The sequence below is a fragment of the Gymnoscopelus microlampas genome, assembly GCF_963454915.1.
Source record: "Gymnoscopelus microlampas genome assembly, chromosome: 12".
Lineage (NCBI taxonomy): Eukaryota > Metazoa > Chordata > Actinopteri > Myctophiformes > Myctophidae > Gymnoscopelus > Gymnoscopelus microlampas.
Window position 1 is genome coordinate 52,739,900 of NC_139949.1, and position 19,762 is coordinate 52,759,661.

Genomic DNA, 19,762 nt, shown 5'->3' on the forward strand with positions numbered 1-19,762 from the left:
ACACGCACACGCACACACACAGTTAATCCCAGAAGGGAATTCAGGTATCCAATAGCTTTTACAGGCATTCTGTACTGTAAAAAACAACAGCAACAAAACATCACAGGAAGGCACAGTAGTAAAGCTAACACATGCCTGTGGTTTAAAAAAAAAAAAAAAAAGAGAGAGAGAGAGAGAGAGAGAGAGATACAAAACATATCAAATAGTATAGAACTTATAGGAAACACTTTATAAATACAGACCATTTCAAATGTGTTTTTAAGACCTGAGGCCGATTCTACAAATGCCTTCTAAATCAGTAGTTATTAAACTTGTTTGTGTCAAGGACCCCCAAAATGATATGTATTTGGCCACGGACCCCTCGTCTGAAAATGTTTTGTACCTCCAGGGAGACCCCCAGAAGAGAAGATTTGTGTTAAAAAAATCAAAATTATTCACACTTTCAGGATTCTAAGCCACTGTTCTAAATCCTAAGAGTTTTCTGAAAAACCTATGATGCTATACATACGTATATTGCTGAAATCTAAAATGACACAGATGCCTTCCCGGTTTTAATGGGTAAACAAAAACCTAAAAATATATATATAATCACTTAATTTGTTTCTCTATGGGTTGTTAAGTTAAATAGCATACATGTACAACCACAGGATCACACATCAAAAACAAAGTGCAGTTCAGTGTGCCACTGCCACACTGAAGGCTCTGTCCCTCCAGGTTTGCTTATCATGTCTTATCATGGTATAAGAGTCATTGTATACTGTAGGTGTTGGCAGAGGCTTCAGGACCTTAGAATATCTCTATACTGTATCTCTTCAGAACCAGAACCAGAACCAGAAGGGAGCTGGAGTTTGTAATAAATGCAGTCTGAAGCAGAACCAGCACCAGGGGGGAGCTGGGACTCAGAGACTGTAACAACGCCAACGTGAGGTGATCTCTGGTACTGCACACTCCTGTTTGGGATTTCTTCATACTGAAACATAAAGTCAGACAAAAGTATTAATATTCTGCTGCAGCAGTAGCATATTATGTACATATATAGAGACATATATGGAGGCGGCCAATTTCAAATGTCACATATATGATAAACATAATACTGTATGTTGCATAATTATTATACAATTATACAAAAAAAAAACATTTTATGTTCATATATTTCCTTTGCCCCCTCTGCTGGCCGAGGTAAATATCGCCTATGAATGTGTGTGCTAGTGATATGGAGATGAGATCCCATAGCCTCCTATATTGGACCACAAGGTCATAGGTTCGACCCCGGGCACCGCCAACTCAGTGTATGAGTAGCACGGCTTGGTTTGTGGAAAGTAGTGCGGTAAGTACTAGGAGCTGATGGTACTGTAGGTCTAGAGCATTTTGAAACGGGGTCCCACGTTCTCCGCTGATACAGACAATAAGCCTCTCCAACCAACTTACTTACTTTACTCCTATACGTATCATCTAGCCTGGGTGCCAGCCTGCTTCGCTACGTTCGGCGGATTTTTTTTTCTCTCTGCGCTTCTCAGTCTGGAATGCCTCCTATCTCCAGGAGGCGGGACACAGCAGCCAAGGTTCCAAACCTACCGTGGCTTCTGATTGGTCTGTGGTGCGGGGCGGGACAAAAAAAACGGTGTGATCGTTTTGATTCGTCATTCGTTTGAACAACATCCAATCAGCAACGACGTTGCCTAACGTAACATTATGTAGTTCCAGTGTAGTTCTACAAGACGAGTCAATCGGGGGCATTCCAGACTGATAAGCGCAGAGAGAAACAAAAATCCGCCGAACGTAGCGAAGCAGGCTGGCACCCAGGCTATGTATCATCCTTTGTTTACAGTGGTGGAAAAGTACTAACATTTCTTACTAAGTAAAAGTATCAGTAGAAACACTCTGTTACAAGTAAAAGTACGGAATTCTAAATTTACTCAGTATTGGTATCAAAATGGTACCAAAAGTAAAAGTACTCATTATACAGAATGTCCCATTTCAAGTTCACAAATGTATAAATAAAAAACATTTGAAAATAGCAGATCTACAAGCTCACAATGCGTCACATTGTGAGCTTGTAGATCTGCTATTTTCAAATGGCTGAAATGTATTTAGGTGGTTAATGTATGTTTTGTAATAATAATCAAAATCTACAAAGTAACTAGTAACTAAAGTTTTCAAATAATTGTAGTGGAGTAAAAGTACAATATTTGCCTCTGAGATGTAGTGGAGTAGAAATAAAAGACATTTCGAAATTTTAAATTTGGAAATACTCCAGTAAAGTGAAAGTACCTCAAAATTGTACTTAAGTACAGTACTTGAGTAAATGTACTTTCCATCACTGGTTTAATACTTGCATCTATTATTATTTTTAAGCGTCAACGTATATAATAATAATCATAATAATCATAATAATGTGTATGTACTGACCACAGCGAGGGCGGGGTTTCCAGGTGACACGGGGGTGAGAGGTGAAAGGTCAGTGTCAGGGTGACTGGGTCTGTTTTGACGTCGAGCTGATACATAAAAACCTTCAAACACATAAAGACAGACACATTAATAATCACATCAAGACAGACATATTAATAATCACATTTGATTTGATTTGATCTTTATTTATCTTGAACAATTTAAAAGTACAGAAAACTCCATACATCATCATCACAATTTCAAAACATTTGTTCAAGAAGGGACAGAAAGAAGCAAATGCTTATCTAGTCCGGCCCCCTTCTTACCATGACAAATAACCTATTGTAAAACAATATGTTTTAATACAAATTGATATACCATAAAATGAGTACACAATTTACATATAATACATATAAATCGATCCTACTAAAAGTAATAAAAGATCATATAAAGTAAAGAAAATAGTCAATTTAAAAAACAATTCATATACAGCAAATAATCATAGTAACTTATTAAATTAGTCAATCAGTATAAAATGATCTGACCATAATGTAGTATAAATGACTGCTTATAGCATCGCTTGAACTGTTTAACATTTCTGCAGTTTTTGATACTTATATCAAGATTATTCCAAAGATTAATACCTGATATTGAAATGCACATTTGTTTCAGTGTTGAATTAATAATTATCATCTGTTTAAAATTATGTTTGTTTCTTAAATCATATTTTCCATCACTCTCCTTAAAAAGCTTCTGGATGTTTCCAGGTAAACTCTTATTCCAGGCTTTAAACATGATTTGTGCCGTTTTAAATTTTACCAGATCTGAAAATTTTAGAATATAAGATTGTAAAAACAGATTATTAGTGTGATCAAGGTATCCTGCTCCATTAATTATCCTTACTGCTCGTTTTTGTAAAATACAAATCTTATCTAAAGTGCTTTTATAGGTATTTCCCCATACTTCTACACAGTATGACAAATAAGGGTCAACAAGTGCACAATACAGAGTGTGTAGTGATTTCTTATCTAAAATGTGTTTGGCTTTACCCAGTATCCCTATTGTTCTTGCCAGTTTGGTGCACACATATTTTGTATGGGATTTCCAGCTGAGTCTGTGGTCAATTTGGACACCCAGAAACTTGATCTCATACACTCTTTCAATCTTTACCTGGTCTATTTCTACATTTATTTCTATATTTATTTGACGATTTCCAAATATCATAAACTTGGTTTTACTCAAGTTTAGTGATAATTTATTTCTGTCAAACCAGTGTTTCAATTTGAGTAGCTCACTCTTGACTTCTGTTATGAGTTGATTTAAATCATCTCCTGAACAGAAAATATTTGTGTCGTCCGCAAAAACAACTAACTTCAGAATGTCTGATACCTTAAAAATATCATTTATGTATAAAATGAACAATTTGGGTCCTAATACTGCTGGGACACCGCAGGTAATGTTTAAGCTATGTGACTTAGAATTTCCAATTTGAACAAATTGTTGTCTATCATTTATGTAACTATGCAGCCAGTCAAGTGCTACCCCTCTAATACCGTACCTCTCCATCTTTTTTAACAGCAACCCATGATCAATCGTGTCAAAGGCCTTTTTGAGGTCAATGAACACACCCACTGCATATTTCTTATTGTCAATACAACCTGTAATCTCTTCAACTACCTCCAACAAAGCCATAGAAGTTGATCTTGATGATCTAAAGCCATACTGACTGTCATTTAGCAAGTTATTGCTGTCTATGAATTTGTCCAGTCTTTTAACAAATAATTTTTCCAATATCTTGGAGAACTGCGACAGCAGGGAAACAGGCCTGTAATCATCAAGACAGACACATTAATAATCACATCAAGACAGACACATTAATAATCACATCAAGACAGACACATTAATAATCACATAAAGACAGACACATTAATAATCACATCAAAAGGAAGACTCTGTACAACACCTTTCTGCTCCAACACATTTACTGTGCAAAATGTTCATTCTCTATATACGGATACATCATAACTGTACCGTAGGCCACCATTAAATCCTATACCTTAATATCAAACCTTAACTGAAAACTGCAAACCAAACTTATTTGAATGCATACAATGGGTTTGTTCAGTAACAGGTCTAATATAACCATCTCTCCAGCTCTTTAGTAAACAAAAACATTTTTTTTTTTATCCAATCAGGGGAGAGAACCCCAAAAAGCTCATTTATTAGCTTGTGTTCTTTTCCAATTGTGTCTGCTCATTTATTTGTTCATTTATGCATTACTTCCAATCCCACTCGTTTATCCTGTATCCTGTATGAGTGAGGAAATTGGTATTCCAACCTGAAGATGTTGTTTATGTTTACTAAAGAACTGGAGATACACTCTTCAGAGTGTTTGTTTGTGAACAAACACTTTATAGCAATGCTAATGCTATATTGGAATAATAGAGCAATTTAACACTTATTCTCATGACTGTGACCTTAACAACAGTGGTTCTCAAACTTTCAACAAAGATTTGAGTTACAAGTGTTAAAACATATATATATATTCAAAGGTTTGTATACATTTTCACAATTACAAAAGATAGCAGATATACAAGCTCATAGGAGCTTGTATATCTTCTATTTTTGAATAGCCAAAGTATAAAATGTTAAAGGTGTTAAAATTATTGCGATGCTACTGTACATTAACAAATTTAGCTGGGGACCCCCTGGAACACCCCTTTGAGAACCAATGCTTTACAACAATGACCTTCTGAAAGTTGTACAGACCTGTTAGAGCTGTGATCAGAATGGCGTTGAGAACCAGAGAGACGGTTGTGAGCGGACCGTTGGACCAAAAACTGTCTTTGGTTTGCAGCTCACCAACTGGAAAATAAATACCTAAATAAAAAAGTATGGAGTGAGTCAGGTTGGGGCAAAGGAAGCCTTGCCGAGCCATGAGGGAAGGCGCCTATCCTGTTTCTGTAGTGTGAGGGAAGCTTGATTATTTTATCGTTCATAAAATCGTCTTATTTGTTGTGCAGAACATAACACAGCAGCTCTTCGGCATTGTAACTAATGGAGGCACTTTCCCACCCAGGCTAAAACCGGAAGAGATGTTTGTTGGCGTTACTGTCTTTCTCCAGTCCATGTGTATTTATTCGCACACAGCACTGGCGAGACAAGGCCGGATAACAGATTATATCTCTTCAAAATAAAAGGAACACAGCTGTAAATTAACCACAGAAATTAGGAAACCATGTCACTACAAAATATAATAACACAATAAGGCAACAGATCATGCCAACCTTCAATTATTTTCTTCACACTGTATTCATCAGGAGCGAGGTTTACTGGATTGAGTACAATTAATAGTTATAGATACAGAAAAGTTCAAATCTTTTCAAAGGCAGGATTCTTATCATGCTTACCAGAGACGAGATGGAATATTTCATTGAAAAGGGAGGTGTTAACTACATCGGTGCAGTAAAACAATCTGTCTTCCACAGTCACCTTGTGAATGAACAGACGATTCCCCTTCTTCACAGAGTACCTGTCTCTGAAAGTCTCATTGAAATAGTCAGCAGCTTCAAGTCTTTTATTGTACGTTCTCAGGATCTTAACAGGACCTCCTCCGAGTAGTTTCATGTTCCAAATGACATTTGTTTGATCCACAGAACAGTTGAGGATGGTGTCTTGTCCCAGGTCCACAGGTACATTGATCCATTTCAGAGTGTGGACAGAGGTCATAAAAACACCACAGAAAAACAACAGCATCTGTACGTGTTTCTCCATGTTGTTGTTCAGCACACAAACCACATCACTGCAGAGGATGATGTGATGTCCTTCCAGGAGAAAACTGTCCTACTGTCTGTCTCTTCAGCGGTCCGTCCATCTGTCTGTCTGTCTCTCCTTCACTGTCTGCCTCTCAGCTGTGCAACTGGTATGACAGTTTAAAAGACGTTTGATGTCAGTCAAGCTTCCTTACAAAGAAATTAACCTCATGTAACCTGAAAATCAACTGACCAAAGGTACTGAGAACGATCATGTGACTTGACTTCCTTTTTGTGATCTCTATAACGGATCCTGTTCAAACCACACGCAGCTACCTTCAACAGGAAGTTAACGCGCTGCTTCTTAAGAGTGACATTTGAATGAGACTGAATGAGACTCAAATATAGCACATTGCAGTTGTAACTGCAGATGGCATTGATTATTGATTACGTTTCAGGGTTTTATTATGATTATTGATTTATTATTATTATTATGTTTTTCAGTTGAGAATCACATAAAACATAAAACTTTGTTCCAAAATCATCATTGTTTTTTTCTAGTGAGTAATGCCTGTATGCACACAAGCCTTCCATCCCACTCACCCAACATACTCAAATTAAGTTCCATATAATGACTCATGAACTCATTTCTTTGACACTTGTATTGAGATATGTTGTTTTGTTAACCCTACAGATCAGACTTAAAGTAAAAAAATCCATTCTTTTAATCAATATTAATCAGAAATGTTAACAGCACGAGGTGCAGTCAGACATTATAAGGGTAAAAGGAAAACACTGCCACTGTGTGGAGAAATGGAGCAAAAGCTAACCAGAAGCATGCTCTGCTCTGATGTATGCGTAGAGAATAATATTGATAACGTTGTATAGCAGTAGGTGTGAAATGAATAAAGATTGAGCAACTTCATGACCTATTTCTTACCTAAAATGTATACATTAACAATTGAGAATGAAGAGAATCAAGAGGGTTTTATTTGTCACTCACTCACGTCCACAAGATAACAGCAATACAATTTCAACAAAACTGGACTTTAATTAAACTTTAATGGACTTTCAAATAACAAAAACAAATAAAAAATGTGTGATTTAAAATCAAATTTGTATCATAAACAAACAGAATAGACCCCTGAGGAACTCCACATGATGAAAAACAACCATTAGCATACACATATTGTTCATGATTATAAACATAAGACAGCCACTTAAATGCTATATCTTGAAAATTCTTTATTATTAATGGAGTAGATATTTCATTTATACTGTAAGAGGGCCACATCGGTGGAGAGATGTTTCCTAAAACCAAACTGATGCCCATATAAGATATTGTGTTCTTTTAAATGGTGCAACATTCTTTTATAAACCAGTTTTTAAAATATTTGAGAAAAACACAGTAACACTGATGGAATATGAGCAGGTGTGCTTCCTCTGGATGTTTTCCTATAGCAGTGGGGGCTCAGCCACAGAAACAACTGTTAAAGAAGGAACCTCACCAAGGGGAGAAATGGCAGCAGCACTGCAAATGAATGATGCAAGACAGTGGCTGTTGCCGGGACTGGCTTATTCTCTTAAATGATTGTCTAAAATAAAAGAGAATGCAGCCACTGAACTGAGCCGCAGTCTCACATCATTCATTTGGAGTGCCGCCATTTTTTTCCACCTTGGTGAGATTCCTTCTTTAATGGTAACAAACACTATTGGCCCAAAAAAAATGTAAAGTCTGGGATCTCTAGTTTTATGCAGAGGAATGACTGGCTATTTTTAAATTCACATTTTATTACTATTATTATCAATATTATTATTAGCGGTGCCAGCCGCTCTACATTTGACCGTGTGTGTATGTATGTCCGTCCGCCCGTCCGTCCGTATGTTTGCGGAAATTGCGGACGGCAAAGATGCAACACATGTGCCACTTCAAGACATGCACACACACACACACACACACACACACACACACACACACACACACACACACACACACACACACACACACACACACACACACACACACACAGAACATGTGGTCCTGCGAGGCGCACCTTTGCAACACATGCTCCACTTAAAGACATGCACACACACACACACACAAATACTCTTTTAGTACCGCCTCAATACCAGTCTGAATGCCAGCGCCCACACAACAGATTTGTACTAACTGAATGACAGCACACACTCATCAAACAGATGACACTTACACTTACTTACACTTACTCACACTGGGTGTGATTTTTCAATAACAGTTGACAAACATGACAATGGAGAACATGCAAGCCATGATTATCACATCACATGATACAGTTCCACTGCCTCCACTGAGTCCACTCATACGAGGAGTCGTCATCTCTTCTTCTGACTCAGTGGGTGGTGCAGTGGGTGGTGTCTCTGTCTCTGTGGGTTTGATGAAAAAAATAAGTGTTTGGTTAACGATTCAAAATGTCTGGCAAGCAATGTTGTTATTCATCTTAAAGCGTTGACACAGAAACACCTCGTTGAACCACATGGACATACATCTACATTGTTTTATTCTTTAGTTCAGGGGTTCCCAACCTGTGGTACGCAGACCTTTGGTGGGCCACGGACCATTCGTTGATGATAAGCGACACCAGAACATGAGTTTTATTACATTGTATTTGTATTTGTCCTCTGGACTGGCATGCTGAGGGGCCTCTATAGATACACCTCCAAACGTTCTTTCACTTCTTTTTTTTTTTTTTCCTATAATTTTTATCCCGCGATTTTTGTAACCCATTTTTTTCACCCGGTGCCAATTTCCTAAGTGATCCTGGGCGCTACACCAGCCCTACACCAGCGCTACACCAGTCCCCCACAGCCAGGGAGGCCAGGGCCGAGCTCATGCTTCCTTCAATGCATGAGAGCCAACTGACCTTCTTGTCACCTGACAGGGGAGAGTTTCCCTGGTAGGACGTAGCGCGTGGAAGGAACACGTTATTCCAACCAGTTCCCTTCCCCTCCATCAGGCGCCCCGGCTGTCATGGGGTAGGCGGTATAGCGACCAGGATTACTACATGTTTTTGTGAGGGTATTAACTACCCTAGGAGACACGGGGAGAACATGCAAACTCCACACAGAGTAGGCCCTTTCGCCAACCCCACCCTGGGTTCTTTCACTTCTGTCCACAGAGTGAACATTCTAACTCACACACACGCACACGCGCACACGTACACACACACACACACACACACACACACACACACACACACACACACACACACACACACACACACACACACACACACACACACACACACACCAACCTGTGACAGTGAGCTGTAGTTGTCGTTTGTATCCATCAGGTAGTATTTTACAGTAATAGGGCCCGATGTCATTCAGACTGACGTTCATCAGAACCACAGAGAAGTTCCCCTCAGCGTAGAACTCAGGAAATGTATGAGTTCTGTTCCTGAAGCGTGGGTCCTGATCCGTCAGATCAGGGACACTGGAGACGATGTCATAGAGGTTATACTTGTCTCTGTAACGCCAGAACACGTTGATGTTTGGTGATGGTTTGTAGGAGCAGGGCAGCAGAATGTCTGAACCTGCAGACACACTGATGTCCTCCCTCTCCTGACAATACACTACACACACACACACACACACACACACACACACACACACACACACACACACACACACACACACACACACACACAAACATAATACAGCAGACTATATCTGTAACCAAAGACATTCAGCAATATGTACAGGAGACTGATGTTGCATTGTGTTATTGGTAATACAGTATTTATGGTTGTGATCTTACCTGAGTTCAACAGCATGAAGATCAGAACCCAGTCAGTGCTGTGAGACAGTGTATGTAATCATAACACTTAATAAACGTAGATGTCAGTTATATTCAGTGGTGGACAGTAACGGAGTAAATGTACTTGAGTACTGTACTTAAGTACAGATTCTGAGGATCTGTACTTTACTTGAGTATTCGATTGTTTTGATACTTATTACTCTTACTTGAGTACATTTCTGAGACAAATATTTTACTTTTACTCGAGTACATTTCTAAGAAGGCTGTAAAGTACTGAGTACTTTTAGGTTGGCTGTTTCTTTTTTCCACACTTCTGCTCTAGCATGTTTCTGGCTTCCCTCTCCGCTCGCCTCTTTGTTACATCTTGTATGGGTGTATAGGAGTAAAAGTATTTAGTTCTTGTCCCTCAGTCATTTCTATTTTCATTTGTATAGGTGTTTCTGCAGGCTTTGTATAACGTAGTGGTTCGACAAGCACATCAGTGCAGGTGGTTTCAGTGAGTTACTTCTCTGAAACAAGAGTTATGAGATCTACAGTACTTAAAGAGGCACTACTGTATGTAACTTTTTTTTAATGAATGAAATGTAATTTTGTTGAATCTAGAGTATGTTAATACAATATAACTTATCCAATTGGGGCGGTTATATTTTGTCTCCCTGCTCTTCTATTGAGACATTTAGATTGTGTCAAAGGTGTCAAAGGTCAAAACATGAATTGTGACCTGATGTGTCAGTATAGGAAATCAAAGGTTGTTTGTGTGGAGACCAAGCAAGTCGACTTGTCTGTCTGCCATCTTGTTTTGACAGGGTGAAGTTCACCGCTGTGCATGTCGGCGGCATCTTGTTTTGACAAGGTGAAGTTAACGGTTGTGCGTGTGGGTAGATATGAAACATCCTCTGCTCTCGTGCGTGTGGGTAGGTATGAAACATCCTCTGCTCTCATGAGAGCAGAGCAGAGATGTGGTCACAAAGAACAACATTTCTTGCAAACAACACCTGCCTCTCTGCAACCACCATCTCTGCAGGCATGGATGCCGATTTATGTTGGGTGGGTAGGGTACTCAACAACAAGTCACACACACATCAACCAAGTTTTAACCCCTTAATCAGAAATGCCTGATGAATGTCAGTTGTGCGCAATAAAATATTTGTTTGCTGTAAGTGAAGACAGTGTGTGCGATCACCATTCTTTCCTGTCTCATGCACTGGCTGCCTGCTCCTACGCACCTGTCCCAGTAGGTGTGCAAAAGGACCTTTTTTATTTAACTACATTTCAAGTCATACAATTTGATTACTGGCTGATGATGAAACCATAACTGGTATAAGGACTTTGCAGATTACAGGGAGAGACGTCACAGACGTGCAGATTCGTATCAGAGCGGGTACATCATGCATCCTGTTCACGTTACAAAGCATCACACAATAGTCATCCGACCGACACATTTCCTATGGGTGCTCGGCTTTCTCATTGGGTGCTCGGGCTCCCCCGCACCCACATGATTGGCACTAATGTCTGCAGGTCTCTGCACAAACATACACTGAACAGAGAGAATGTTCTTTTTTCTATGTCACCTGTATGCATGCAGAATGAGCATGTAAGGTAATCACCAGATGTTACTTATAATCTGATAAAAAAATATGTGTAATCACGGTAATCAAAACGGCCTTCGTGACAGTTACTCTATGCATTTATTATTATTATTATTATTTTTATAGGACAGATGGCCTCAGTTTTAAAGTTAGCTCCATGTCCTAATCGTTGAAGCTGAATATTATTGTATCTTGACAAAAAGGTCACAGTTGATGGCCCTGGATCCGAGAATTTGTACCAAATAGATTGTCTTTACCACCAAAGTACATTAATAACTGGAATATAATTAATGTGATCTGAGTGCAGCTTTGTCAGCGATGTGTCACTCATGTGACTCCTGTTATTTCCTCATGAGAAAATAATTCTCTTTTGAGGCTCTGGGGTTCACACTGTACTATCTATCATTATCAATTCAATATGTGGGGATTCATGCTGCTATGTTCAAGTCTCTAAGCATCCAAAGATGACCAGAATAGAAAGTAGAACACTCTTGACATTTACATACGGTACAGTTCACACTGAGATTGGTCGACGTAAAAACTACAGTTTCACTACAATTTAAAGTAGCTTTGGCTTCAGTAATAGAATGAATACCACATTAGAACGAACCAGCAGCACCACAGTTGAAGCATCAGCAATATTCAGCAGCAACAGGCAAACTTAGCTTGTGTTGTAGCAGAATAATAGAACTCAGCAGCATTTAGCAGAATCATACAAACACAACCTGGCCTTTATCACAGCATAGACAGTGTGACACCCCTGTGAGCAAATGCTTTGAGGAGCATGTGCTGATCAACTGCAGGTTTGCACCCACCCTATAGACCCTGCACCAACTCACTTACCGGCGAAACAGATCCATAGATGACACCGGAGCCATAACGCCTCACACTCTCCCACCTGGAGAAGAAGAGTATATATGTGAAAATGCTGTTAAGAGGGCTGAGAAGAAGAAAGCAGAGACAGCTGTCATCAAACGGTGCACACATGGTTTGAGTGTTAACCTGTTGCCATCTTTGCTGCCTACTGCTCAGTGGTGGAAAAAGTGCTCACATCTTTTACTTAAGTAAAAGTATCAATTCTGCGATGTAGAAATACTCTGTGACAAGTAAAAGTCAGGAATTCAAAATGTACTTGAGTAAAAGTACAAAAGTAGTGGTATTAAAATTTACCAAAAGTAGAAAGTACTCATTATGCAGAATGTCCCATTTCACAAGTTTTCAAATGTATAAAATGTATCAAAATATTTTGAAAATAGCAGATCTACAAGCTTAATCCATAGAAGTGTAACCTTATGTTCTTGTGATTAACTAATAATCTAATACAACACTAATACAATACAATATAATGTATCGTACTAATGATTTAGAATTACAGCAGCTTACCTTAAACTGTTGAAAGTTGTTGATCCATTCAGACGTATGTATAGAGTCAAGTGAGTTTTTATCACACAGTATAGGCGGTTCAAAGCCACATGCAGTGTAATCTGATTGGTCCACAATCAGATTATTTAAATACTTGCATGCAAGATATGCAAATCTTTCATCTTCAGTGTATGTTTATAGAAAGATCTGCAGATATGGGGGTTGCAGACAGGCAGATGTTCTTCAGAAGGCATATAGGGCTTTGCTGTGGTTATGGTTGAAGGTTTCACATCTGTCATTCCTTGGTACTAAACAGCTTGCAGGCTTCTCTGTCACAACATCCTCTGCTCTAGTGCTGTTGTACACACCTGCACAGAGCTGTATAACAACATCAAATAATATAATAATAATAAAACATATTGAGAAAGCATGTATTTTAGTCAAGTGTTGAAAAAAGGGCATTTATTCAAAAACTTAAGGAAGTTCAAGAGAATGTATAAGTTATTGGCGAGATCCTTATAATTGACAGTAAAGTAGCCTAGTCATTATTCAATAAAGTGAAAAGAGGGACCTTTGTGAGTCATTTTCCTGTTTTAAACAGTAGAAAAATGACTCAAAAATAAGAAGAAGAAAAATAAACTCATTGGGAGCATCAGAGGTCAACTTACTGTAATTTAACCTTTGCTTCATGGGTGGAAGAAATACTGATCTGACTGAATACCCCACGCTCCTATGCTGAATTTGTACTGATTATAATGGTACAAAGCACCATAGCATAAACTCTACTGTAATTAGATTTGAGGGGAAATATTACTTGACACAACATGGATGAATCTAGGATCAGAGAGAGGCATAGCCCCCTAATCCTCTCCATAACAATTGAGACGTTAATATGTTCTAGATGTTATAGTACAATAGTACTGCAAGACAATTACTATACGTCTTACACCACAATAGTTTTAAAAAGACGGCCTTACCTTGGCCTCCAGTGCCTCCATAAGGAATCTGGGAGTTACAATCTTTGACCAGTAGAGGCAGCGTCTTTAAAATCAGACTCCTACTGTGGAACCGTCTCCCAGACTCCCACTGTTGGTCTGTGAGGCAGACATCCTCTTTATTGGGCAAAAACAACTTTCATTTTTGATCACGTTTATAACAATTAGGTCTGCTATATATACAGGCTCAGATTGCTGGGGACTTCCCCATCCCCTCCTGCTCTCCCCCCTTCCTCTATTCTTCCCTCCTCCTTTCCTCTCTCCCTCTCCACCCACCCTCCCTCTCCCCCTCTCCATTGACTCGGTTCATTTCAATGACACTCGCTCACTCAGTGCATAAGGCATATAAGGGACACCCTCCTTCCGGGTATCAGGCCCAGAAAGCATGCACACTAGTGTCCTTTACGCCAGTGGTTCTCAAACTTGTTCATGTCAAGGACCCCCAGAATGATATGTATTTAGCAGCGGACCCCCATTTCAAAATATTTTGTTCCAGGGTCCCCCCCCCCTTGGCTTTAAATATATATATATGTTCAAAGATTTGCACACATTTTCACGATTTTTCAAAAATAGCAGATCTACAAGCTCATAGCGCGGCACTCAGACACTAACAACTTATTTAGCTGGGAACCCCCTGGTGGTCCAAGCTGCTGTGGGGCGAGCCCATCGTGGCCTAATTCTTGGCTAAAATGTAGATCGTTCACTGGCAAGTAGTCAAATATAAATCTGTGTTCTCCTCGTTACCTGTCAGTTCTCCTGAGACTTTGACTGTTTCATTGAGTCATCTGGAGCTCCTTATTAATGACGATATGCCTTTAAGGAAATACAAGCATATACAACTGCACAGCAAAGACTGTGTAATAATGTCATTTTAACATATATGAAATATAGAGGTTATCACACTGTAGGCTACTGTATGTCAAATGCACACACAGTGGTGAAAGTATGACAGGAAAAGTTATTTAAGGCCAAGGACTCCTTAGCTGATAGAAAGACATAGCAGGGACCCCCTACATGTATTGTACAAATGTTTTTTTGCATATCTATGCCTCAGTTCCTTCTTCTTCTTCTTTTAAGAAAGCCTCCTGGCATGTGTACTGTGACCTTGCAGAACTGTTAGTGTGTTAATCTCAGAAACAATTGCGGTGAAAAACAGGGTCAGACTAGTTTGCTGTACCAAGCTTTTCGGTTACCATTTTGACAATACTTTGTCACTCTGTGGAAGGGAACTGATGATAAAAAGATTTTAAAAAAAGAGAGAAGTATGACTAAGTTAGAAGCTGTCAATTTCATCAGCAACTTCATGTTGAAATGTTCTGTCCAGAATAGATCGTATCTCACATTAAACAAAAAAGGTGATAAATAGTGTATAGCACCTATTCGAACGTACAAACATACAACATGAATTAATCGCAAAACATTTACAATCCTGGAAAATGTTAGATTTATTTTTATTTTATTCTTTAAATATTGTTTAACACTTTTGGAAATTGTCATGACCCAATATTTAAATGTAAAGGTAGGATGAGAGGAACCATCACCACATCACCACTAGGAGGCCTCGTTGAGACACTGGACATACAGCAGACCCAGCTGAAACTGTTCACTAAACCACTGGCTCTCAAAATGATTGATTGATTGAATACAGTGTGCAAAAAGGTAGTACATTATACAAATTGTGCACACAAAAAGCCCTAAGGGCTCGTTGCCATTGTGGTCCTGATGTGTATTCAATTAATCGAGACATTTAAAGACAAACAATAATAGACAATAATATGCAAGACATCATCTATAGTAGCAATATATGTACAGCAGACAGTCGGGTGTGTGTGTGTGTGTGTGTGTGTGTGTGTGTGTGTGTGTGTGTGTGTGTGTGTGTGTGTGTGTGTGTGTGTGTGTGTGTGTGTGTGTGTGTGTGTGTGTGTGTGTGTGTGTGTGTGTGTGTGTGTGTGTGTGTGTGTGTCCTTTTCCTTTCCTATTGATCAGTCACCTCATGGAGACTTGAATTCATGGATATTGTTTAGTTTTTGTCTCATTCCTAAGAAAATAATTTCATGACCGGCAGCGGTTCCGGTAGGAGACACAAAGAGTCTCCTTTGTGTCTCCTACCGGAACCGCTGCCTACCGATCCGCTGGTCATGAATTATAGGCTTAGGAATGCGGCAAAAACTAAAAAAGTATCCACAAATTCAAGTCTCCATGGGCTGAGGTAATTTTTTGGGGTGAACTAACCCTTTAAACTTAGCAGGTAGTTGCACTAAAGGTAAACACTATGCAGAGTGTGATTTTTACAAGATAACATTTAAAAATATATACGTTTTTGTACAATAACAAAAAATAGCTGATCTACAAGCTCACAAGTTTGACAACTTTTGCCCATCATACACAACCAGGGAGAATGTAATTAACATATGTGTTGTAATTTAATGGTTAAATTGTGATATTATCAAACATGAATATCAAACCTATCAGACAGTCTAAATTTACCAAAAGGAAATGATGCATTTATTTAATTCAATGTGTGTGTGCGTGTGTGTGCGTGTGTGTGTGTGTGTGTGTGTGTGTGTGTGTGTGTGTGTGTGTGTGTGTGTGTGTGTGTGTGTGTGTGTGTGTGTGTGTGTGTGTGTGTGTGTGTGTGTGTGTGCGTGTATTAAGTGTGTGTAGGTGTAACAGTAGAGTAGGTTGTGTTGTCATCCATGGTGTGTGGATTGAGAGTCTGGTAGGTGGAGTCTGGAGGACAGTTCTCATAGTCTGCCTGAGAACAACATTAATAACACATTATTTCATCTGTCTTCCCGTTTTCTGTAAACTTGTTTTTAATCTGACCATTTACAGCACTGTGGGTGACCCCTGGTCATTGTAAATGTGCTTTATGAATAAAGTTTGAATTGAGGGGTAATAATATTATATATCATATAAAACATGTGTAATCTACGATCATACAGTGTAATAACATGTTAATAGCATTTGTATGAGTGTTAATAACATGATAATCTTAATGTGTATGTACTAACGTCAGTGGGGGAGGGGTTTCCAGGTGACACAGTGGGGGAGGGGTTTACAGGTGACACAGTGGGGGAGGGGTTTACAGGTGACACAGTGGGGGAGGGGTTTCCAGGTGACACAGGGTGACTGGGTCTGTTGTGACATCTGACTGAATAATAAAAACCTTCAACACAAAACACACACATAATCATGTTAATGTGACTGTTGATCAAATTTATATTCTAGTCATTTATATGTACATTAATAATGTTCACATCCTAGACCAGCAACATTTCAGCAGCATTTGTTAAAAATTTACATTTTGTGGATAAATATGTTTCTGGGACATTTTGATAAGTTAAAACAGTTTAGATGGAAGTTCAACTCTGGCTCTATTAGAGTGAATTAATGAGCACCCCTGCTGGCGTACACCAGAAGTGTTAAAATTGTACATTTGAGAGAAAATACTGTGTTTTAAAAAACAAAAGAACAGATTTGTAACTTTAAATCTAAGTTTAACATGTCTAATTATCTGAACCCTATTAATGATCTGTGACCTTGTATATGTTGTACAGACCTGCTAGTGCTGTGATCAGAATGAAGTTAACAGCCAGAGACACAAACGGCCAAACAGTGACATCCTTCTGACTGTCTTTGGTCTGATTGGTTGGTGGGCAGGTTGGCAGGTTGGTAGCTGAGAGAGAGAGAGAGAGAGAGAGAGAGAGAGAGAGAGAGAGAGAGAGAGAGAGAGAGAGAGAGAGAGAGAGAGAGAGAGAGAGAGAGAGAGAGAGAACTTTGAGATTCTTCACACTGTATCAATCAGAGGTGAAGTTTACAGGATTCAACTGAGTTTTAGAAGTAGGTAGTTCAATATAATACATATTTAATGCTTCAAATTGTAATCTTTCAAAAGTCAGGAAGCTTGTCATGCTTACCAGAGACGAGATGGAAGATTTCAAAGGTGTTGTCATTTAGTTCAGCAGTGCAGTAGTAAAATCTCATGTCTTCCACAGTCACGTTGTGAATGAGCAGACGGTTCCCCAGCTTCACAGAGTACCTGTCTTTGAAAGTCTCATTGTAATACTGAACGTCTTCAACTTTTTTATTGAACGTTCTCAGGATAGGAACAGGACATTCTCCCAGTAGCTGCATTTGCCAGAAGATACTATTTCTATCCAGAGAACAGTTGAGGATGGTGTCTTGTCCCAGTTCCACAGGTACATTGATCCATTTCAGAGTGTGGACAGAGGTCATAAAAACACCACAGAAAAACAACAGCATCTGTACGTGTTTCTCCATGTTGTTGTTCAGCACACACACACCTACTGTCTGTCTCTACTACACTGTCTGTCTCTACTACACTGTCTGTCTCTACTACACTGTCTGTCTCTACTACACTGTCTGTCTCTACTACACTGTCTGTCTCTACTACACTGTCTGTCTCTACTACACTGTCTGTCTCTACTACACTGTCTGTCTCTACTACACTGTCTGTCTCTACTACACTGTCTGTCTCTACTACACTGTCTGTCTCTACTACACTGTCTGTCTCTCAGCTGTCCTACTGTCTGTCTCTCCTACACGGTCTGTCACTCAGTTGTCATTAGAAGTATGACAGTGGATTGAACATCTTCCTCTTTAAAATAAGTTTGACGTCAATCAAGCCTCCAATGAGTGTGTTTCTCAGTAACCACACAACCAGCTGACCATCAGTATAGAAAGAATATAGTAGCCTACTGTAATATCCTGTTTCACATGTTTGTGGGCTGTGTCTAACTCAGTGTGGCAATTTGTTTTCTTCCATAAGGCCATACTGACTTCTATAAAGTGAGCAAAGGGCCGTAACTTGAAACGTATGGTGTTGAATTATATTGAAAGTGAATTCTTTTGTATTTGATTATTTGTTTTAGCAGCTGTAACTATCACTCTGGTGTACTCTGAGGTTACAATAAAAAAATGTAATTACATAAAATATTCCACCTCAATGCATTATCAACTAACCTACTGATACTTAACAATTAACCTGCTGATTTATATTTTTCCAGCTGTGTGATATGCACCACTTCAAGACGTGTTTCACACTTATAAACATTTCATATTGACCATTTGAGGACAAACAGTTACCTGCATCAGTAGTGATGAATCAAGCCTCTCCTCCTGCTTCTACCATAATATATTGTAGGCCTACTTCGGCATGCACACACACACACACGCACGCACGCACGCGCGTGCGCACACACACACACGCACACACCACGCCTGGGCTTTTGTAACTATTTCCTAGTTTACATGAACCACGTGACCGACGCTGTTTCTGCCCCCTCAATGGCGGAACTCTCTAATATAAGGCTCTGCATTGAACTCTCTAATATAAGGCTCTGGTGTAATTGATGCTGTTCCACGTGAGGCGGCACAAATATCTGCCTCTGTTGTCAAACAGGAAGTTACAGCTGCTTGTTACTCACAGTGAAATCCAGTGTGGTGTAAAGTAACAAAGTACATTTACTCAAGTACTGTACTTAAGTACAATTTTTCTTTTACTTTACCAGAGTAGGCTATTTCCATTTTTTTTTAACCTTTACTGTATACATTGAAAATAACGGGTTGTGAGCTTGTAGATCTGCTATTTAAAAGAAAACTTGAAGTAAAATGTTAAATATTGAGGATTTTTGAAAAACTAACAAACACCACAAATCTGGTATGGAGCACCCTGGCACAAAACATTTTCAGATGGGGGTTATAGGGACAAATATTAATTTGAGGGTCCATGACATAAACATAATTAAGAACCACTGGTTAAAATAATTTTAAAATGGTGAAGCCCAAGTCCAAATAATCAACTACACTAGAAAAAAAGCCCATAAAACCACAACCCACAACTACCAATATTTACAA

The 19,762-nt window shown here is 39.0% G+C and overlaps 1 protein-coding gene across 1 annotated transcript; it reads right to left on the minus strand.

The window, feature by feature from the left end:
* Positions 1-786: 786 nt before the first annotated feature.
* Positions 787-18,434, minus strand: LOC311057437 (uncharacterized protein; the record flags this gene model as incomplete). The annotated part of the gene is made up of 5 exons (XM_084074396.1): positions 18,390-18,434; positions 17,803-18,189; positions 5,158-5,268; positions 2,410-2,510; positions 787-906 (listed from the first exon to the last, which is right to left on the minus strand). The coding sequence occupies exons 2-5, from the start codon at positions 18,164-18,166 to the stop codon at positions 787-789; spliced, it is 696 nt and encodes a 231-aa protein (XP_083930522.1). The 5' UTR covers positions 18,167-18,189; positions 18,390-18,434.
* Between the last annotated feature and the right edge of the window lie 1,328 nt (positions 18,435-19,762).